The sequence below is a fragment of the Rhincodon typus genome, chromosome 2, assembly GCF_021869965.1.
Source record: "Rhincodon typus isolate 14 chromosome 2, sRhiTyp1.1, whole genome shotgun sequence".
Taxonomy (NCBI): Eukaryota; Metazoa; Chordata; class Chondrichthyes; order Orectolobiformes; family Rhincodontidae; genus Rhincodon; species Rhincodon typus.
The window spans coordinates 1,091,318-1,115,386 of NC_063333.1; the positions used below are offsets into that span (position 1 = coordinate 1,091,318).

The following is a 24,069-nucleotide window of genomic DNA, read 5'->3' on the forward strand; positions in this document are numbered from 1 at the left end:
TGCCACCTCTCAGCCCAGCTCTGCAGCTTATCTATGTCCCTCTGTAATCTGCAACATCCTTCTGCACTATCCACAACTCCACCGACTTTGGTGTCATCCGCAAATTTACTAACCCATCCTTCTATGCCCTCATCCAGGTCATTTATAAAAATGACAAACAGCAGTGGCCCCAAAACAGATCCTTGAGGTACACCACTCGTAACTGAACTCCAGGATGAACATTTCCCATCAACCACCACCCTCTGTCTTCTTACAGCTAGCCAATTTCTGATCCAAACCGCTAAATCACCCTCAATCCCATGCCCCGTAAACCCGAAACGTCGACTCCCTGATGCTGCCTGACCTACTGTGTTCCTCCAGTTCCACACTGTAAGAACAAGACTGTACAGATTTAAAAAATGAAATGCAAACACACCAAGTGTGATGTGAGTAAAAAACTTTTACACACAGTGACTGATGATACCTTGTATAAATTCAGAATCTAGTATTGCTGAGAAAATTTGTCAAAGCTTTTCAATTAGCTCTCATCTGGACATTTGGCAAGAATATCACACAACAAATTGTAGGAGCGTGGAATGCAGTGCCTGTAAGAGTGATGGCGGCAGGTTCAATACAGGCTTTCAAGAGGAGAGTGGGTGAAACAATGTGTCAGGTTACAGGGAAATACTGGAGAATGGCATTAAGACACAATGCTTAGAGAGTCGGTGCAGAAGGAATGGACCAAATGGCCTCCTTCAGTGCAGGGCCTATTCTGTGATTGGGTGACTGTGCCTTACCTGTACAACTCTTCCGGTCACCCAGCAGTTTCCAGCCAAGGTGGCAGGAACACTCCACCTGTCCATCCACTCGCTCTGTGCAGACATGTTCGCAGCCACCATTCTGCATCTTACAAGAGGTGATGTCTGCAACACCAAAACAACAGGCTCAGTACTATCAGTCATGGCCGATTTCTCAATCAGAAAATCACAGGGTAAAGCATCAGGAATGCAGCAGTTCAGGAGCAATGGGTGTTTTATACAGAGTAACAGACATTGGGAGTTACAGACAGGAAGCTAATCAACACATAGTACAGGACTCAGTTCTGCTGGAGAAGGCTGATAGTGTGACTGTGGCGGTATATGGGTGTACGGTGTATAGAGTGCAGAGTTACAGCATGTGGGGATACACAATAGGACTGGAGAGTATGAGGATGTACAGCAGGGGGTGTTCTTGGTACGGTTATCTCGTAGATAGGAGTAGAGTATATGTGCACAATGTGTTTATACATTATGTGTCAGTACAGACTGTAAATTATGGTGAAGTGTGTGTGGGGTACAAGATGTGTGGGAGTACAGTGCGTGTGGGGTACAGTGCGTGTGGGATACTGTGTGGGAGTACAGTGTGTTTGGGATACAGTGTATTGGGTACAATGTGTGGGGTACAGTGTGTGTGGGATACAGTGTATGGGGTACAGTGTGTGGGGTGCAGTGTGTGTGGGGTGCAGGGTGTGGGTGTACAATGTGTGGGTGTACAGTGTGTGGGGTGGTGTGTGTGTGTGGGACAAAGTGTGTGTGCGTGTACAGTGTGTGGGTGCATTGTGTGATACAGTGTGTGGGTACAGTGTGTAATAGTGTGCGGGTACACTGTGTGTGGAGTGCAGTGTGTGGGGTGCAGTGTGTGTGGGATACAGTGCGTATACAGTGTATGGGGTGCAATGTGTGGGGTGCAGTGTGTGTGGGGTACCGTGTGTGGGTGTACAGTGTGTGTAGGGTACAGTGTGTGTAGGGTACAGTGTGTGTGTGTACAGTGTGTAGGGTGGTGTGTGTGTGTACAGTGTGTGGGTGCATTGTGTGGGTACAGTGTGTGGGTGTATAGTGTGTGGGTATAGTGTGCGTGGGGTACAATGTGTGTGGGTACAATGTGTAGGATACAGTGTGTGTGGGATACAGTGTGAATGGGGTGCAGTGTGTGTGGGTACAGTGTGTGTGAGATACAGTGTGTGTGGGTACAGTGTGTGTGAGATACAGTGTGTGGGTGCACTGCTTGTGGGTGTGAAGTCGATATGAGTGTTACTCACTGACACAGGTTCTTTTGTCCTTGCCCAGCGCTAGTCCAATAGGGCACCCACAGACATGACCTCCATTTCTGTTGGTGCAGGAGTGGGAACAGCGGCCATTATCAATCTTACACTCATCAATATCTGAGAACAATGAAAGGAATAGTTAGGCCGACACTCTGGAACAGTGCGTTTACTTGACACCCAGCGTGGATCAGTAACTGGACTGGACCAGCCATCAACACTGTCTCCCCAGAACCTGTCCACTGCCCACAAAGCACAAGTCAGGAGTGTGTTATGATGCTCGTACACGCCTTGCACACATCACAGGAATACTTCAAAAGTGACAAGTTTCTCAGAGACTGACAGAAAGTACACTTTAAAGATCTCTACTTTTTTCTATCAGCTAACCAATAACAAAACCCCTGTCACCAAGCACCATTTTTCTGGCAGATGTGCATGTTCATGAGAAGTCATTCACTGTTCCTCCCAGATCTCAGGCAGCTTCACATCTGCTGCCAAATCAGGTCAAAAACTCCAGGGGCATTTCCACTCAGACTGACTCTGCCAAAAGAGATTTTCACCAGTAAGGTCCATTTTGCTCCATCTTTCTCCAAAAGACCTATCAGTTCTATCCCTTCATTTTGGACTGAACATAACTTCACATGAGTCCTACACAAACACAACAAACAAACTAGGAGCAGGAGTAGGCCATTCAGCCCCTCCTGTCTGCTTCTTTATACACTAACATTGATGGGCTTGTGTTTCAGAAGAGGTGATGGCCTACTGGTATTATCATTCAACCATTCATCGGGGACCTGGATTTGAATCCTGCTTTGACAGATAACGAACTGTGAATTCAATAAATATTGGGAATTAATATGATAATGACCAGGATACTGTTGCCAACTGACATAAAAATGCTAAAAGAACTGCGCATGCTGTAAATTAGGAACAAAAGCAGAAGTTGCTGGAAAAGCTCAGCAGGTCTGGCAGCATCTGTAAAGAAAAAGGTCAGAGTTAATGTTTTGGGTCCGGTGACCCTTCCTCAGAACTTCTGCAATATAAACAGACTTTTTCCCAGCTACCATCTGTTCTGAGGAAGGGTCACTGGACCCAAAACATTAACTCTGACTTTTTTCTTCACAGATGCTGCCAGATCTGCTCAGCTTTTCCAGCAACTTCTGTTTTTGTTCTTGACATAGAAGTGCATCTGGTTCACTAATGTCCCTGCCATATTTACCAGGTCTGGGCTATATGTGACTCCAGGCACACAGCTATGTGGGTGACTCTTAACTGCCCACTTGGCAGTTAGGGATGGGCAGTAAATACTGGCCTGGCCAATGACACCCTCATCCCATGAATGAATGAAAACTAACTACTCCCAATTACCCTGATTCCCTGCCAGACAGGAATTTATCCACCTCAGTGTTGAAAAAAAACAACTCCACCCGCACTGCCTCCTGAGGCAGAGTCCCAAAGCATCACAACCTTCCCAGAGGGAAAATTTCTCCTTATCTCTGCCCTAAAAGGGTGACCCCTCATTTCAAACAGAGCCTCCACAGCAAGAGTGCATACCCTGCCGACATCCACCTGGTCAAGACCATTCACAATCTTACACTTCAAATCAAGTCATTCCTCACTCTTTCAAACGCCAGTGGAAAGAAGTCCAGTCTGTCTAACCTTTCCTCATAAGACAACCTGCTCATTCCAGATATTAATCTGTAAACCTCCTCTGAACTGCCTCCAGTGCAGTTACGTCCTTTCTTAAATAAGGAGACCGAAACAGCACACAGTGTGACATAGGCTCAACCATGTATAACTGAAGGACAACATCCATATATTTACATTCAATTCCTTTGGTGATAAAGAACAGCATTCCATTCACCTTCATGATAACATGCTGTACCTGCATATTTATTAAAGGAAGATAGTTGCAGCTCTTGGAGGCCCAACCATAAAACAGAGAACATAGAACAGTACAGCACAGGAAAGGCCCTTTTGCCCGCGATGTTGTGCCGAACTTTTACCCTAATCCTAAGGTCTATCTAACCTCCACCCCTACCTTATACTATCATCCATATGCCTATCTAATAGCCACCTAAATGCCCCCAATAAGGCCGACTCCACTACCCTCTCCGGCAATGCATTCCATGCCCCGACCACTCTCTGAGTAAAGAACCTACCTCTGATGCCTCCCCTATATCTACTTCTACTCACTTTAAAACTATGCCCCCTCGTAATAGCTACCTCCACCCTAGGAAAAAGTCTCTGGCTGTCTACTCTATCTATACCACCTCTGATCATTTTGTACACCTCTATCAAGTCACCTCTCATCCTTCGTCGTTCTAAAGAGAAAAGCCCTAGCTCTCTCAACATTTCCTCGTAAGATCTTCCCTCCATTCCACACAACATCCTGGTAAATCTCCTCCGCACCTTTTCCAACGCTTCCACATCTTTCCTGTAATGAGGCGACCAGAACTGGACACAATACTCCAGATGTGGTCGAACCAGGCTTTTATATGGCTGGAGCCTAACTTCACGGCTCTTGAACTCAATCCCTCTATTAATGAAAGCTAACACACCATACGTCTTCTTTACAACTCTATAAACCTGGGTGGCAGCTTTCAGGGAACTGTGAACATGAACCCCAAGATCCCTCTGCTCCTCCACACTGCCAAGAATCTTTCCGTTAACCCTGTATTCTGCTTTTAAGTTTGTCCTTCCAAAATGAATCACCTCACACTTTTCAGGGTTAAACTCCATCTGCCACTTCTCAGCCCAACTCTGCATCCTATCAATGTCCCTTTGTAACCTAGAACATCCCTCCGCACTGTCCACAACGCGACTCACCTTCGTATCATCCGCGAACTTACTAATCCACCCTTCCACTCCCTCATCCAAATCATTTACAAAAATAGAAGAGGACCCAGAACAGATCCTTGTGGTACCACTCGTAACTGAGCACCATGTTGAATATTTTCCGTCCACTACCACCCTTTGTCTTCTAAGGGTCAGCCAATACTGAATCCAATCTGCCACATTTCCCTCTAGCCCATGCCTCCTTACCTTCTGCATGAGCCTACCATGGGGAACCTTATCAAACGCCTTACTTAAATCCATGTATACCATATCCACTGCTCTACCTTCATCCACGTGTTTGGTCACCTCTTCAAAGAATTCAATAAGGTTTGTGAGGCATGATGTACCCCTCACAAATCCATGCTGACTATCACGAATCAAACTGTGCCTTTCCAAGTGATCATAAATCCTATCTCTCAGAGCCCTTTCCAATAATTTGCCCACCACTGACGTAAGACTAACTGGCCTGTAATTTCCGGGGTTATCCCTATTGCCTTTTCTGAACAAGGGAATGATGTTTGCCTCTCTCCAATCTTCCGGCACTATACCCGTGGACAGTGAGGACGAAAAGTTCATCGCATCTTCAGCTTCTTCATCAATGACCTTCCTTCCATCATAAGGTCAGAAGTGGGGATGTTCGCTGATGATTGCACAATGTTCAGCACCATTCGTGACTCCTCAGATACTGAAGCAGTCCATGTTCACATGCAGCAAGATCTGGACAATATCCAGGCTCGGGCTGACAAGTGGCAAGTGACATTCGTGCCACACAAATGCCAGGCTATGACCATCACCAATCAAGAGACAATCTAACCACCACCCCTTGACACTCAATGGTGTTACCATCACTGAATCCCCCACTATCAACATCTTGGGGGTTACCATTGACCAGAAAATCAACTGGACTCAGCACATTAACACAGTGGCTCTTGTAGGCCAGAAGCTGGGAATACAGCAGCGAGTAACTCACCTCCTGACTCCTCAAAGCCTGGCCACCATCTACAAGGCACTAGTCAGGAGTGTGATGGAATACTCCCCACTTGCCTGGATGAGTGCAGCCCCAACAACATTCAAGAAGCTTGACACCATCCAGGACAAAGCAGCCCGCTTGATTGGGACCACATCCACAAGTATCCATTCCCTCCACCACTGTTGCTCAGTAGCAGCAGTGTGTACTATCTACAAGATGCACTGCAGAAATTCACCAAAGATCCTCAGACAGCACTTTCCAAACCCACGACCACTTCCATCTAGAAGGACAAGGGCAGCAGATACATGGGAACACCACCCCCTGCAAGTTCCCCTCCAAGCCACTCACCATCCTGACTTGGAAATACATCGCCGTTCCTTCACTGTCACTGGATCAACATCCTGGAATTCCCTCCCTCAGGGCAGCTCACCCCCACCTTCTCAAGGGGCAACTAGGGACGGGCAATAAATGCTGGGCCCAGCCAGCGATGCCAACATCCCAGGAGTGAATGAACGTGGGGTCAGTATCTGATGGTGACAGTGAGGGTGGAGACAGGTCGTATCCTGTTTCTGCAAATAGATCCTGCTGAGGTAAAGGGGGAGGGTGGGCTGGAAAGGGTGGTGCAGCTGACCTTATAATCCTCCATAAATCAGGGCAGAATGTCCACCATTACTAAACTACTGTAAAAGAATCACCACTTACCAACGCACTGCTTCATATCAACATGTAGCTGGTATCCATGGGAACAGGAGCAGATATAGGACCCATTGGTATTTGTACAGATTTGACTACAACCTGCATTCTCATCAAGACACTCATCGAAATCTGTAAAACAGAATAAACTGCTGAAAGATATTTATTCCCAGCCCCACACTGACACAGATACACACACACCCTGTCCCACACAGACTTCTTCAGTAAGTGTGTACAGGACTATGTGCCAAAGTTAATCCAAGTGTTCCCCAACTAGAGGCCACGGATGAATCCGGAGATCCACTCCCTAATGTGTTCAAATCGGGTGTCCCTGACCTAGACAAGAAATCCAGGTCCCACTTTCAGAAAGCCATCAGAGGCACAATATCAGGGAAAAGTGGAGTCCCAGACCAACTGCACAAACACACGTCAAATGCAGCAAGGCTTACATGATATAAAACAAAGTTGTGCAGAATCGCTGACAATAGTGCATCCCTCCCCGATGAGCTCAATGCATTCTATGCTCATTTTGAACTGAAGGTCAGTGAAATGACGTCACCTGCCCCCAACAGCCTCGGGTGTACCTGTACCTACAGGCCCCACCATAGACATCAGACTGACCTTCTCGAGTGTGAACCCATGGAAAGTGACTGGCCCAGATGGCCCCAACCATGCACTCAGATCCTGCACACACCAGCTGGTGGGAATATTTGCAGATATTTTTAACCTCTCCTTACTCCGATCTGAGGTTCCCACTTGCTTCAAGAAGACCACCATCATCCCAGTGCCAAAGAAAAATCAAGCAATGTGTCTTATTGACTACAGCCCAATGGCTCTGACATCCATCAATGCAAACAGCCTTGAAAGCGATCTTGTGACGGTGAGCGTGGGGGTCCAGCGCAGACTCATGGTCGCGCCGTCAGAGAGAGTCTGGGTTCCCAGCCGACTGTATCAAAGAGGCAGTCCTAATGCTGACTCATGGCTGCTGTGGCAGAGGCGTGTTTGGGTTCCTGGCAGTGGCTGTTTTATTTTCTATTCATTTGTGGGATGTGGGTGTCGCTGAATGGGCCAGCAGTTCTTACCCATTCCTAGTTGCCCCTTGAGAAGGTGGGGGTGAGCTGCCTTCTTGAACCATTGCAGTCCTCCTGCTGTGGGTTGACCCACAATGCCCTAAGGGAGGCAAATCCAGGATATTGACCCAGTGGCAGTGAAGGAATGGCGATATATTTCCGAGTCAGGTTGGTGAGTGTACTACTGCAGAGATGTCCTGGAGCTGAGATGATTGACTTCCAGCAACCACGACCATCTTCCTATGTGTCAGGGAAGACTCCAACCACCGGAGAGTTTGCCTCCTGATACCCACTGATTCCAGTTTTGCTCGGGCTCCTTGATGCCACATTTGCTTGAATGCAGCCTTGATGTCAAGGGCTGTCACTCCCACCTCACCTCTGGAATTCAGCCCTTTTGTCCATGTTTGAACCAAGTCTGTAATGAGGTCAGGAGCTGAGTGGCCCTGGCTGAACCCAAACTGGGCGTCACTGAGCAGGTTATTGCTGAGCAGGTGCTGCTTGATAGCGCTGTTACTGACACCTTCCATCACTTTACTGATGATCGAGAGGAGACCGATGGGGCAGTAACTGGCCGGGTTGGATTTGTCCTGCTTTTTGTGTACAGGACATACTTGGGCAATTTTTCACATTGTCAGGTAGATACCAGTGTTGTAGCTGTACTGGAACACCTTGGCTAAGGGAGCGGCAAGTTCTGGAGCACGTGTCTTCAGTACTATTGCTGGAATATTGTCAGGGCCTGTAGCGTTTGCAGTATCCAATGTCTCCAACCGTTTCTTGATATCACGTGGAGTGAATCGAATTGGTTGAAGACTGGTATCTGTAATGCTGAGGGCAACTGGAGGAGGCTGAGATGGATCATCCACTCGGCACTTCTGGCTGAAGATTGCTGCGAATGCTTCAGCCTTATCTTTTTCACTGATGTGCTGGGCTCTTCCATCATTGAGGATGGGGATATTTGTGAAGCCTCCACCTCGAGTGAGTTGTTTAATTGTCCACCACCATTCACGGCTGGATGTGGCAAAACTGCAGTGCTTAGATCTGATCTGTTAGTTGTGGGATCGCTTAGTCTATCGTTTGCTGCTTTCGCTGTTTGGCGTGCAAGTAATCCTGTTTGGTGGCTTCACCAGGTTGATACCTCATCTTCAGGTATGCCTGGTGCTGCTCCTGGCATGCCTCCTGCACTCTCCATTGAACCAGGGTTGATCCCCTGGCTTGATGGTAATGGTTGAGTGGGGGATATACCGGGCCATGAGGTTACAGATTGTGCTGGAGTACAATTCTGCTACTGTTGATGGCCCACAGCGCCTCATGGATGCCCAGTCTTGAGTTGCTAGATCTGTGCGAAGTCTGTCCCATTGAGCACGGTGATAGTGCCACACAACACGATGGAGGTTGTTCTCAATGTGAAGGCAGGACTTCATCTCCACAAGGACTGTGCGATGGTCACTCTTACCGTTACTGTCATGGACAGATGTATCTGCAGATTGGTAAGGATGAGGTCAGGTATGTTTTTCCCTCTTGTTGGTTCCCTCACCACCTGCCGCAGACCCAGTCTAGCAGCTATGTCCTTTAGGACCCGACCAGCTCGATCAGTAATACTGCTGCCAAACCACTCTTGGTGGTGGACATTGAAATCCCCCACCCAGAGTACATTTTGTGCCCTTGTCATCTTCAGTGCTTCCTCTAAGTGTTGTTTAACATGGAGGAATACTGATTCATCAGCTGAGGGAGGACGGTATGTGGTAATCAGCAGGAGGTTTCCTTGCCCATGTTTAACCTGAAGCCATGAGACTTCATGGGTCCAGAGTCAATGTTGAGGATTCCGACAACATCTCCCACCGGACTTTATCCCACTGTGCTGTCACTTCTGCTGGGTCTGTCCTGCCGTTGGGACAGGACGTATCCAGGGATGTTGACAGTGGTGTCTGGGACATTGTCTGTAAGGTATGCTTCCATGAGTATGACTATGTCAGGCTGTTACTTGACTAGTCTGTGAGACAGCTCTCCCACTTTTGGCACTAACCCCCAGATGTTCATGAGGAGGACTTCGCAGGGTCGACAGGGCTGGTTCTGCCATTGTCTTTTCCGGTGCCGAGGTCGATGCCAGGTGATCTGTCCAGTTTCATTTCTTTGGGACTTTGTAGTGATTGATACAAGGGAGTGGCTTGCTAGGCCATTTCAGAGGGCAGTTGAGAGTCAACCACATTGCTGTGGGTCTGGAGTCACACGTAGGCCAGACCAGGTGAGGGTGGCAGATTTCCTTCCCTGGAGGACATTAGTGAGCCAGATGGGTTTTTTCCAACAATCGGCAATGATTTCATGGTGATCAGTAGTGTCTTAGTTTCAGAGACTTTTTTAAAAATTATTGAATTCAAATTCCACCATTTGCCATGGTGGGATTTGAACCTGGGTCCCCCGAACATCAGCTGGGTTTCTGGATTAATAGTCTAGCGATAATAGCACGAGGCCATCACCTACCCTGTATCCAGCGCAGATTCCTGGTAGCAGCAGCGGAGGTGGGTTTGGGCCCAGTAAGAGACCCTGCGGCATTGGCAGTGGCTGTACCGGGGAGGTTGGCCTCAAGTGGACTCATGGCAGCAGCAGAATCAAGTTTGATCTGGTTCTGTAGCCGGCGGCACTGGTAGTATTTGCATTGGCAAGGCCCAGTGAGGACCCATAGTGGTGAGGGTCTCAGTGGAGGCGAAGCGGCGCTAAACAATGGCAACTTTCATTCCAGCGCAGTGATGGGAACTCGCACCTGGCCTCCAGGCTCATGGCATAGCATTTAATGTATATTCTGTGTTTTGGTTTATTTTTGTGTGCTTTAAGATGGCTCCAGAGGGTGGCGACATTTTACAACACTTCTCACTGCATTTTGTAACAATAAATAACAAATAAATCAAATCAAGGCTCTTAAGCAGATTGATTTAGGGAGTGAGAAGGTATTGGAGGCTTTGGTTGGTTTAAAGGTGGACAAATCCCCAGGTCCAGACGAGGTATATCCCAGGCTGCTGCGGGAGGTGAGCCAGAAAAATACAGGGGGCCTAGACTCAAAGTTTAAAATTGGGTCTGGGCAGAGGGGAGGTGCCAGAGGACTGGAGGACAGCAAATGTGGGGTGAATTTACAAGCGGATGGTAGCTGTAGACCAGGGATTTACAGACCAATGAGTCTCACACTAGTGAGAGGGAAACTACTGGAGAAAATAGTGAAGGAGAAAATTTATTTCCATTTGGAGAGACAAGGTTTGATCAGGAATAGTCAGCACGGCTTTGTCAAAGGGAGGTCATGCCAAACAAATCTGGTTGAATTTTTGAGTGTGTCAATGAGGAGAGGGCAGATGATGGAGTTTATATGGATTTCAGCAAGGCCTTTGACAAGGTCCCATATGGGACACTGATGAAGAAGGTAAAAGCTCATGGGATCCATAGTAACTTGGCAAGATGGATCTAAAATTGGCTCAGTGACAGGAGACAGAGGGTGGTGGTAGAAGGCTGTTTGCGTGACTGGTGCTCAGTGTGCAGTGGTGTACCATAGGGATCAGTGCTGGGTCTCTCATTGTTTGTGTTGTTTATAAACGATGTAGGTGAGGATATGGGTGGGGATGATAAGTAAGCTTGTGGATGACACAAAGATTGGCCGGGTGGTTGACTGTGAGGGGGGAGGTGTTAGATTACAGGAGGATATAAACAGATAGGTCAGATGGGCAGATCAGTGTCATATCGAACTTGACCCTGACAAATGTGAGGGGATGTACTCTGGAAGAGGGAACAAGACAAGGGAGTACTCAATGAATGGCAGGACACTGTTAAGAACCGAGGAACCTTGGGGTGTTTGATCACCAAGTCCTGAAGGTCATAGGACAGGTTAATAGGGTAGTTAAGAAGGCATAATGGTCACTAGTGAGGGCGATAGCCTAGTAGTATTATCGCTAGACTATTAACGTGGACACTCAGCTAATCTCCCGCCTTCACGTTGAGAATACCCTCCATCGTGTTGTGTGGCACTATCACCGTGCTCAATGGGACAGACTTCACACAGATCTAGCAACTCAAGATTGAGCATCCATGAGGCGCTGTGGACCATCAACAGTAGCAGAATTGTACTCCAGCACAATCTGTAACCTCATGGCCCGGTATATCCCCCACTCAACCATTACCATCAACCCTGGCTCAATAGAGAGTGCAGGAGGGCATGCCAGGAGCAGCACCAGGCATACCTGAAGATGAGGTATCAGCCTGGTGAAGCCACCAAACAATATAAGCAGCAAATGACAGACAGAGCTAAGCCATCCCACAATCAACGGATCAGATCTAAGCTCTGCAGACCCATCACATCCTGTCATGAATGGTCGTCGACAATTTAAGAAACCATTAGGGGAGAAGGCTCCACAAATATCCCCATCCTCAATGATGGAAGAGCCGAGTGGATGATCCATCGCGGCCTCCTCCAGTGGTCCTCAGTGTCACAGATACCTGTCTTCAGCCAATTTGATTCACTCCACGTGATATCAAGAAACAGTTGGAGACACTGGATACTGCAAAGGTTACCGGCCCTGACAACATTCCGGCAATTGTACTGAAGACTTGTGCTCCAGAACTTGCCACTCCCTTAGCCAAGCTGTTCCAGTACAGTTACAACACTGGTATCTACCTGGCAATGTGGAAAATTGCGCAGGTGTGTCCTGTACAGAAAAAGCAGGACAAATGAGAAAATGGGCTGGATTGGCAAATGCAATTCAATACAGATAAGTGTGAGGTGTTGCACTTTGGAAAATCAAACCAATTTAGGACTTATACAGTAAATGGTAAGGTCCTTGAGGAGTGTTGAGGAACAGATGAACCTAGGAGTACAAGTACATAGTTCGTTGAAAGCAGCGTCACAGGTGGACAGGGTGGTGAAGAAGGCATTTAGCATGCTGGCCTTCATCGGTCGAGGCATTGAGTATAGGAGGTGGGACACCATGTTACAGTTGTATAAGTCATTGGTGAGGCCGCACTTGGAGTATTGTGTACAGTTTTGGCCACCCTGTTGTAGGAAAGACATATGTTAAACTGGAAAATGTGCAAAGAACATTTATGAGGATGTTGCCAGGACTGAGTGATAGGGAGAGGTTGGCCAAGATAGGACTTTATTCCTTGGAATGTAAAAGAATGAGGGGTGACCTTATTGAGGTGTATAAAATGAGGGGCACAGACAGGATGAACGCATATCATCTTTTTCCCATGGAGGAGGAATTGAAAACTAGAGGGCATAGGTTTAAGGTGAGAGGGGAAAGCTTTAAGAACGTCCTGAGGGGCAACGTTTTCACACGGAGAGTGGTGTGTAAATCGAATGGGCATCCAGAGAAAGTGGTTGAGGCAGGTACAATAGCAACATTTAAAAACCATTTGGATAGGTACATGGATGGGAAGGGTTTAGAGGGATATGGACTAAATGCAGTCAATTGGAACTAACTGAGTGGGCACCATGGTCAGCATGGACCAGTTTGGGCTGAAGGGCCTGTTTCCATGCTGTATTAGGGTCTAGGCCCGAAACGTCAGCCTTCCTGCTCCTCTGATGCTGCTTGGCCTGCTGTGTTCATCCAGCTCTACATCTTGTTATCTCAATTACCGCGCCATCAGTCTCCTCTCGATCATCAGTAAAGTGATGGAAGGTGTCAGTAACAGTGCTATCAAACAGCACCTGCTCAGCAATAACCTGCTCAGTGACGCCCAGTTTGGGTTCTGCCAGGGCCACTCAGCTCCTGACCTCACTATAGCCTTGGTTCAAACATGGACAAAAGAGCTGAATTCCAGAGGTGAGGTGAGAGTGACAGCCCTTGACATCAAGGCAGCATTCAGTTCAAGAAGGCAGCTCAGCATCCCCTTCTCAAGAGCAGTAAATGTTGGCCCAGCCAGTGACACCCACAAGTAAATAAAAAATACTTGCTTTTGTCAGTCCAGGCCTACATTATTTGAGAAGGGAAGTTGTATTTGAGCTATACAAGACTTTTGGTTAGATCACAGCTGGAGTACTGCAAGGAGAGGTGATGGCCTAGTGGTATTATCATTCGACTATTAATTCAGGTACCTTTTAATGCCCTGGGATTGTGGGTTCGAATACCACTATGATAGACGGTGGCATTTGAATTCAATAAAAATCTGGAGTAATGGACTAACGATGACCGTGAATCCATTGTCGATGTCGGAAAACCCATCAGGTTCACTAATGTCCTTTAGGGAAGAAAACTGCCATCTTTACATCATCTGGCCTACATATGACTCCAGGCCCACAGCAATGTGAATTACGCTCAACTGCCCTCTGGGCAATTAGGGATGGGTAATAAGTGTGGCCTGCACAGTGACACCCACATCCCGTGAATGAATAAAAACAAAGCTGTGCGCAGTTCTGGTCTCTGCACTGTAGGAAGGATGTGCTTGCAGTGAAGGGGGTACACAGGAGGTTCACCAGGACATTGCCTGGGATGGGGCATTTCAGTGATGAAGAGAGGCTGAATAAGCTCAGGTTGTTTCCTCTGGAGCAGAGAAGGCTGAGGGGGGACTTGACTGAGGTCTATAAGATTATGACAGGCATGGACAGGGGAGATGGGAAGAAGCCGCTCCTCTTAGTCAATGGCCAATAACAATGGAGCATCATTTTAGGGTGATAGGCAGTTGGTTTAGAGGGTACTTGAGGAAGGGTTCTTTCACCCAGAGGGCAGGGGTTGTCTGGAATGCACTATCTGGGATGGTAGTTGAGGAGGGAGACCAAACATTACTTGTTTGAGTAATTCAGATGTCATAATATTCAAGGCTATGGGCCCAGTGTGGGAATGTGGGATAAGCATATATAGGTCAGCGTAGGATTGATGGGCCGAAGAACCTCACTTGTGCCGAATGACTCTACAAAATGTACAGTCAAATGTTTCTACATTGAGGGATGTGGACTAAATGCAGTCAATTGGAACTAGCTGAGTGGGCACCATGGTCAGCATGGACCAGTTTAGGCTGAAGGGCCGGTTTCCATGCTGTATTACTCTATGACTCTAAATCCAACCCCGTCAATTACCACCCCATCAGTCTACTTTCTATCATCAGTAAAGTGATGGAAGGTGTCACTAACAGTGATGCAGAGAGCTCTGGGTCACTGTCACTCAGTGTGCAAAAATGCCTCTCTTCACACTCCCCCATATCTGCAGGTGGTGGGTAACTGGGACAGGATGAGCTCAGAGAGGGGGTCAGGAAATAAACTGGAGAAACACAGAAACATTGACATCAGACATGGCCTCTCTCACACACAAACAGCAACTGCCTTTGTCCTGTTGAAGAAGGGGACTTTCTGTCCACGTCTCCGCTGGTGTTGTCTATTCACGTAATATCACCTCCACCCCATGCTTCACCTGCCTGCTCTTGCTGTCGGCCACTAAATCAAGGCAGTTTAACTGTAATTGGTTTACTGTCGTTTGGCAGATGATACAAAAATTGGAGGCATAGTGGGCAGTGAAGAAGATTATCTCAGAGTACAACAGCACCTTGATCAGATGGGCCAATGGGTCGAGTGGCAAATGGAGTTTAATTTAGATAAATGTGAGGTGCTATGTTTTGGAAAGGAAATCAGAGCAGCATTTATACTCTTGGTGGTAAGGTGGTGGTGAGTGTGGCTGAACGAAGAGGCCTTGGAGCGCACATTCATAGTTCCTTGAAAGTGGAGTCACAGATAGACAGGATAGTAAAGAAGGTTTTTGGCATATTTGTCTTTATTGGTCAGTGCATTGATTAAAGGAGTTGGGAAGTCATGTTGCAACTGTACAGGTCATTGGCTTGGCCACAATTGGAATACTGCATTCAGTTCTGATCTCCCTGCTATAGGAAAGATCTTGTTAAACTTGAAACGGTTCAAAAAAAATTGACAAGAATTTTGCCAGGGTTGGAGGGTTTAAGCTGTAGGGAGAAGCTGAATAGGCTGGGACTATTTTCCCTGCAGCGTCGGAGGCTGAGGAGTGACCTTATAGAGGTTTAGAAAATCACGAGGGGCAAGGATAAGGTGAATAAGTCAAGTCAAGGTCAAGTCAAGGTCTTTTTCCCAGGGTAGAGGAGTCCAAAACTAGAGGGCATGGGTTCAAGGTGAGAGGGGAAAGATGTAAGAAGGACCAGAGGGGTAACTTTCTCACACAGAGGGTAGTCTATGTATGGAACAAGCTGCCAGAGGAAGTGGTGGAGGCTGGTACATTTAAAAGATACCTGGATGAGTACACGTATAAAAATGATTTAGAGGGATATGGGCCAAAAAGAAACATAGAAGATAGGAGCAGGAGGAGGCCATTTGGCCCTTCGAGCCTGCTCCACCATTCTTCACGATCATGGCTGATCATCCAACTCAATAGCCTAATCTTGCTTTCTCCCCATAACCTTTGATCCCAATCACCCCAAGAGCTATATCTAGTCACCTCTTGAATACATTCAATGTTTTGGCAACAACTAGTTCCTGTGGTAATAAATTCCACAGGCTCACCACTCTTTGGGTGAAGAAATGTCACATCTCCGTCCTAAATCATCTACCCCGAATCCTCATACTGTGACCCCTGGTTCTGGACAAACCCACCATCAGGAACATCCTCCCTGCATCTACCCTGTCCAGTCCTGTTAGAATTTTATAAGTCTTTATGAGATCCCCCTCATTCGTCTGAACTCCAGCAAAAACAATCCCAACTAAGTCAATCTCTCCTCATATGTCAGTCCCGCCATCCCCAGAATCAGCCTGGTAAACCTTCACTGCACTTCCTCGAGGGCAAGGGCATCCTTCCTCGGAAAAGGAGACCAAAACTGCACACAATATTCCAGGTGTGGTCTCACCAAGGCCCTGTATAACTGCAACAACACATCCCTGTTCCTGTACTCAAAACCTCTCACAATGAAGGCCAACATACCATTTACCTTCTTTACCACCTGCTGTACCTGCATGCTTACCTTCAGCAACTGGTGCACAAGGACACCCAGGTCCCACTGCACACTCCCCTTTCCCAATTTACAGCCATTCTGGTAGTAATCTGCCTTCTTGATTTTGCTTCCGAAGTGAATAACCTCACATTTATCCTAATTATTTTGCATCTGCCATTGATTTGCCCAATCACCCAACCTGTCCAGATCATGCTGTAGGATCTCTGCATCCTCATCACAGTTCACCCTCCCACCCAATTTGGTATCATCTGCAAACTTTGAGATGTTACATTTTGTTCCTTCATCCAAATCATTAATATATATCATGAATAGCTGGGGACCCAGCACTGATCCCTGTGGCACCCCAATAGTTACTGCCTGCCAATTTGAAAAGGAACCATTAATTCCTACTCTTTGTTTCCTCTCTGCCAACCAGTTTCCTATCCATCTCAATATATTTCCCCCTAATCTCATGCGCTTTAATCTTACACATTAATCTCTTATGTGGGACTTTCTGAAAGTCCAAATATACCACATCGACTGGCTCCCCCTTGTCAACTCTACTAGTTACATTTTCATAGAATTCCAACAGATTTGTCAAGCATGGTTTCCCCTTCATAAATCCATGCTGACCCTGTCTGATCCTGCCACTGGTTTCTAAATGCTCTGCTTTAGAGTGCTTGATAATGGATTTGAGAATTTTCCCCATTATCGATGTTAGACTCACTGGTCTATAATTTCTTGTTTTCTCTCTACCTCCCTTTTTGAATATTGGAGTGACATTAGCCACCCTCCAATCTGCAGGGACTGTTCCAGAGTCTATAGACACCTGTACTGTTTCACTGTAAGTTTATCTGTACTTGTTTACCTGTGCAAGTCATGCTGTCGACAGTCAGTGTGTAACCCTTGTTACATTGGCACTTGAAGCTGCCCGCTTCATTGACACACACCTGCTGGCACTGCCCATTACTGACGGAGCACTCATCGATGTCTGTAAAATCACAACCAACAACGATCAGGCAAAATGACTGTGAGCAAGGATCAGCATTCACACTGGGAGTAAAGCCTTCTAATTCTCGCACTCGACTGGCAATTCAGAGAAAGTCACCACAAGAACAAACTGAGAAACATGTCTGAATAGGCACTCCCAGGACAGAGACACCACGGGGTTAGATACAGAGTAAAGCTCCCTCTACACTGTCCTCCATCAAACACTCCCAGGACAGGGACAGCATGGGGTTAGATACAGAGTAAAGCTCCCTCTACACTGCCCCCCATCAAACACTCCCAGGGACAGGAACAGCATGGGGTTAGATACAGAGTAAAGCTCCCTCTACACCATCCCCATCAAACACGCCCAGTACAGGGACAGAAATGGGGTTAGATACAGAGTAAAGCTCTCTGTACACTGTCCCCCATCAAACACCTCCAGGACAGGGACAGCACAGGGTTAGATACAGAGTAAAGCCGCCTCTACATGGCCCCCCCATCAAACACCCCCAGGACAGGGACAGCATAGGGTTAGATACATAGTAAAGCTGCCTCGACACTGCCCCCCATCAAACACTCCCAGCACAGGGACAACACAGGGTTAGATACAGAGTAAAACTCCATCTACACTATTTCCCATCAAACACTCCCAGATCAGGGACAGCACAGCGTTAGATACAGAGTAAAGCTCCCTCTGCACTGTCCCGCATCAAACCCTCTCAGGACAGGGACGGCACAGGGCTAGATACAGAGTAAAGCTCCCTCTTCACTGTCCCCCATCAAACACTCCCAGGACAGGGACAGCACAGGGTTAGATACAGTAAAGCTCCCTCTACACTGTCCCCCATCAAACACTCCCAGGACAGGGACAGCACAGGGTTAGATACAGAATAAAGTTACCGCTACACTGTCCCAAAATACGTGAATGACTTGTTAGGCTGTGTGGTTGAGTGTTAGAAGTGTTTGTGTGACAGTGATCAAATGTAGGAACTAAAAACAGAAATTGCTGGAAAAGCTCGACAGGTCTGGCAGCACCTGTGGAGAGTTCGGAGTTCTGAAGATGGATCACTGGACCCAAAATGTACATGCTAATTTCTCTCCACAGATGCTGCCAGCATTGCTGAGATTTTCCAGGGACTTCTATTTTTGTTTCTGATGTACAGCATCCGCAGTTCTTTCAGTTTTGATCATGTCTGGATATGTGCCTCTGTGTCTGTGTGAGAATGTGTGTGTGTGTGTGTGTGTGTGTGTGTGCGTGCGCGCGCATGTCTGTGTCTCTCTCTGTGTGTATGGCTGTGTCTGTGTGTATAGGTGAGTGCGTCTGTGTGTGTCTCTCTGTCTGTATGGGGAGTATGACTGTGTGTATGCATGCGTCTGTATGTGTGTGTCTGTGTGTGTATGTGTGCGTCTGTATATGTCTGTGTCTGTGTGTGTGTCTGTGTATGTATGTGCGCATCTGTGTGTGTGCGCGTGTCTGTGTATATGTGTCGGTGTGTGTGCGTGTGTGTCTGTGTGTGTGCGTGTGTGGCTGTGTGTGTATGTGTGTGCGCGTGCGCGTGTATGTCTCTGTGTGTGCGTGTGCGCACGTGTGTATGTCCGTGTGTGTGCGCGTGCACGTGTATCTGTGTGCGCGTGTATGTCTGTCTGTGTGTGTATGCATGTGTGTGTGTGTGCGCGTGTATGTCTGTGTGTGCGTGTGCGCGCGTGTATGTCTGTGTGTGCACGTGTACGTCTGTGTCTGTGTGTGTATGCATGCGTGTGTTTGTGTGTGTGTGTGTGTGTACGCGCGTGTATGTCTGTGTATGTGCGTGTGTGTCTGCGTCGGACTGTCACAGCAACTGTGGGCAGGTTGCAGTCTGTGCGAGTTGGGAGCAGTGCTCACCAAAGCAGGAGAAACCGTCTCCATTGAATCCCTGGTAGCACTGGCAGAAATAGGAGCCAATGATGTTCCCACATCGGGCATTAGTGTCACAGCCGTGCTGTCCTGAGGCACACTCATTGTCATCTATAGGAACAAGACAGTGTCATTACCACAACAGCACACACCAACGCCATTCAGCCTGCCATTCCTGAGCATTCAGATATATTGAATTTCAGTGCAGGGCTGTGATCATTAAAAAAACCTAATGTCCAAATCTCAGGATTAGAAAAGGTTAAAGAGAGAAGCATCATCAGGAATTAATGATCAGTGGCCCCCAGATCTGGGAGGACATAGGTTTGACAGCTTCAGAATCTACCCCAGAGACCTGGAAGCTTCAGTCATTTGCAAGTTTCAGGCTTTTTTAAAATTCTTTCACGGGATGAGGGCATCGCTGGCTAGGCAGCATTTATTACCATTCCTAATCGCCCAGAGGGCAGCTAAGAGTCAACCACATTGTCGTGGGTCTGGAGTCACATATAGGCCAAACCAGGTAAGGATGATAGTTTCTTTCCCTAAAGGACATTAGTGAACCAGATGGGTTTTTCCCTACAATTAACAATGGATTCACGGTCATCATTAGATTCTTAATTCCAGGTATTTATTGATCTGCCGTGGCGGGATTTAAACCCAGACCCTACAACATTATCTGGGTCTCTAGATTAACAGTCCAATGATAATACCACTAGACCATCGCCTCCCCTCAACAGTAGACAGTGATAGTTTTTGATATAGTAATCACATCAAAGGATATGGAACATGGTGCTGAGGTTGATAATCTACCATTATCTAGAACAAAGGAGCAGGCTCAAAGGGCTGAATGGCCCACTCTTCCTCCTCTGTGGAAACACCGTGTCTTTATAATTTTGTGCTTTTTGAAACTGTGCACTGACATGGAAAAGAGCTGCATTGAAATGCAGGGATTTGCAAGAATGGCTACATGTTTTGGAAGTAAGGAACTGAATACGTTTAGTGAGTACTGTTTTTGTGTAGCTGTGATATGCAGACAAACTGGAGCCAGGGGTTGTTTAAAAGTGAAGCTGCTTGGTGTAGACTTGTGACCAGTTATCAATGACCAAGTCAATAAATATGGAGCTGGAAAAGCACAGCAGGTCAGACAGCAACCGAGGAGCAGGGAAGACAACATTTCAGGCCGAAACCTTTTGTCAGGACCAAAATGTTGTCTTCCCTTCTCCTCAGATGCTGCCTGACCTGCTGTGCTTTTCCAGCTCCACATTTATTGAGATAACAAGGTGTAGAGCTGGATGAACACAGCAGGCCAAGCAGCATCAGAGGAGCAGGAAGGCTGACGTTTCGGGCCTAGAGCCTTCTTCAGAAAAAGGTTCAGGTTAAATGAATAAGTGATTTGTTATCAGGTAACGGGACAGCTTGGGCTTTCAGCAAGACAGAAGACCAGAAGAGAAACCAGCAGGTCTGCAGCAGTCAGAAAACTCTCTCTCCGTTCTCTTAAGAAGGTCTCCTTAAATCTGGAGAAATCCAGTTTATCTTTCCTTGGCAGGAGCTGCAAGGTGTGATTTTGAATTGGAGAAGTCAGAGATCTTTCAAAAGTGATCCAGTCACCCTGTGCCTCCTGCAAACCAGTGGAAGTTTGAGGAGGTACCTTTGGGCCAACAAGAATCAACCCAACAGATCTCACGAACGGAACTATGAAACTGTTTTACTGCAGCGTTCCCTCTGCCCACGTGTTTTATTCTCCCTGGTTATGTTTGTCCATTTGTGTGTGAGAAAAGGGGACTTTATAAAGAGTTAAGAGTTTTATGAGGAGGTTGGTTAGATCAGATGGCTTAGAGTCATAGAATCATGGAATCCCTACAGTGTGGAAACAGGCCATTCGACCCAACAAGTCCAGACCGACCCATCCCCCTATAACCCACCTAATCTCCACATCTCTGAACACTACGGTCAATTTAGCCTGGCCAATCCACCTAGCCTGCACATCTTTGGACTGTGGGAGGAAACCAGAGCACCCGGAGGAATCCCTTGTCAGTTGATGTGTGATACTAACACCATAGGTTCAATTCCTGCACTGGCTGAGGTTACCATGAATGATTCTCCCTGAGGTGTGGTGACTCTCAGGTTAAACTCACCACCAGCTGTCTCTCCTTAATGAGAGAGCACCCTTGCAATCTTTTGGAACAACGGCAATATTACTTATGAGAGTTTTAATTTGTAGAATTTGCTTGATTTACTTTAATTAAGGTTGAATTTACTTTAATTACTTTAATTAAGGGGAGGCAGTGGCATAGTGGTATTATCAGTGAACTGTTAATTCAGAAACCCAGGCAGTGTTCTAGCTATCCAGGTTCAAATCTTACCTTGGCATATAGTTGAATTTGAATTCAATAAAGAATCTGGAATTAAGAGTCTAATGATGACCATGAATCCATTGTCGATTGTTAGGAAAGAAAACCCATCTGGGCCACGAATGTCCTTTCGGGAAGGAAATTGCCATCCTTACCTGGTCTGGCCTACATGTGACTCCAGACCCACAGCAATGTGGTTGACTCTGAACTGCCCTTTGGGCGATTATGGATGGACAATAAATGCTGGCCTAGCCAGTGACACCCTCATCCTATGAATAAATAAAAATAAATTATTTACCTGTAGGTCATATCTAATGACCTGTGATCAATAGTGATGTCTTGTTTAGTACCAAAACCTGGCCCGTACTTTCTGAAGTCCTGGAGCCTGGAAGTCAGGCTGTTTGGGGACTGAGGAAAGTTCTGAGGAAGAGTCACCAGACCCAAAACGTTAACTCTGTTTTCTCCTTCACAGATGCTGCCAGACCTGCTGAGCTTTTCCAGCATCTTTTCTTTTGTTTGGGGACTGTATTTCTTTTAATTAACTTCTGTGACAGCTCTGGGAATAGCAGGGTTTGCTTCCCCGTGTGATGCCCCAGTGAGGGGTAATAAACATTCCTGTGTTGAAGAAATCCTGGAGTGACGCTGCTTTGTCAGGAGTTGTGCCTGCTCTCCCTCGAGTTACAAACCTTCACAGTAGCTCCCATTGCCACGGAATCCAGGCTGACAGCTGCAGTGGTAACTCCCCGGAATATTTTCACACACAGCTTGTCCTCCACAAACCTGAGCAACTTGCTCACATTCATTAACATCTGGAGGAGAAAGAGTGAGAGACGGAATGTTACCATAACCATTAGCATGGATAGGAGTCAGGTCAGGGCCAGCCTGAGCGAGAAGTGGCGAAATGGGAGACCAGTGGCTGGTTACAGGCAGGAGGATGGCACTCAGAGAGAGCCAGTGTGCACATGATGGGCTGAAGGGCCTCAGGAAACTTGCGAGTGCACTTTTACACACCCACCCAGAGTGTTACTGTGCCCAGGACCTGTCATTTCACAAAAGGGTTTGGCTCAAACAGTGATGGAGCCTCTGAGAGGGGAGCACTCGCTAGAAGGTCCACTTCAGTTCCCCAATTCACCAACTCATCCAGAGACCATAAAACCTTCCCCTTACTCCCCACCATCTTCTCCCACCTCCACCCACATCCCCATTAATAATCCCCACCCTCACCACTACCACCACCCCAACCACATCCCCACTCCCTCCCCATACCCAGATCTCCCTACATCCCCGCCCGTACACCCACTCCTAACCCACATGCCCACCCCTACATCCCCAAACACAACCTCACTCCTGCCCCACACCCAGGTCTCCCCAGATTCCCTAACCCACAACCCCACCCCTACATACCCAACCACATCCCCACTCCTGTCCCACACCCCCAGCCCTACATTCCCAGCCACAACCCCACTCCTGCCCCACACCCGGATCTCCCCACATTCCATAACCCACACCCCCACTCCTACATCCCCAACCAGAGCCTGCTCCACCATTCAATAGGATCACGGCTGATCCGACATTCCTCACATCCACTTTCCTGCCCTTTTCCCCGTAATCCTTGATTCCCTGACTGATCAATAATCTGTCGATCTCAGCCTTAAATATACACAACGACTATGCCCCCATAGCTCTCTGTGGTAAGGAGTTCCAAAGACTCACACGCTCTGGGAGAATAAATTCCTCCTCATCTCAGTTTTCAATTGGTGCCCCTATACTCTGAGACCATGCCCTCTGGTCCTAGACTCTCCCATGAGAGGAAACATCCTCTCAGCATTGACCCTGTCAAGCCCTTTAAGAATCCAACATGTTTCAAGTCACCTTCCATGCCAATCCAATTCGCCCCCAACAGATCACCCATGCCACTCTCACGCCCCCATGGACTCCCATACCAACTCCAATATCTGTTAAGAATGGTCATAGTGTTATAGGGTGATACAGCTCAGAAGAGGCCCATTGAGTCTATGCTGACATTTCTATCCTAGTGCCACTTTCCAGCAGTGGATCCATGGCCTGGAATTTTACGACATTCCAAGTGTTCCTCCAAGTTCTCAAGCTGTGGGCTAAGGGAATGTGCTGGAACTTCCAAAAGGGAACTGGACATTTGTTTGAAAAACATCTGCAAGGACTAGGGTAACAAGGTGTAGAGCTGGATGAACACAGCAGGCCAAGCAGCATCAGAGGAGCAGGAAGGCTGACGTTTCGGGCCTAGACCCTTCTGAAGAAGGGTCTAGGCCCGA

General features: G+C 47.3%; 1 protein-coding gene across 1 annotated transcript in view; it reads right to left on the bottom strand.

The window, feature by feature from the left end:
- Positions 1-24,069, bottom strand: part of LOC109918958 (von Willebrand factor D and EGF domain-containing protein-like) — a 55,169-nt gene that overhangs the window by 19,709 nt on the left and 11,391 nt on the right. Inside the window, exons 3-8 of the mRNA XM_048617459.1 lie at positions 22,465-22,587; positions 19,419-19,541; positions 17,415-17,537; positions 6,570-6,692; positions 2,057-2,179; positions 777-902 (exon numbers count right to left, since the gene is read on the bottom strand). Coding sequence (XP_048473416.1) covers positions 777-902; positions 2,057-2,179; positions 6,570-6,692; positions 17,415-17,537; positions 19,419-19,541; positions 22,465-22,587 — 741 coding nt within the window. The remainder of the gene's footprint in view (positions 1-776; positions 903-2,056; positions 2,180-6,569; positions 6,693-17,414; positions 17,538-19,418; positions 19,542-22,464; positions 22,588-24,069) is intronic.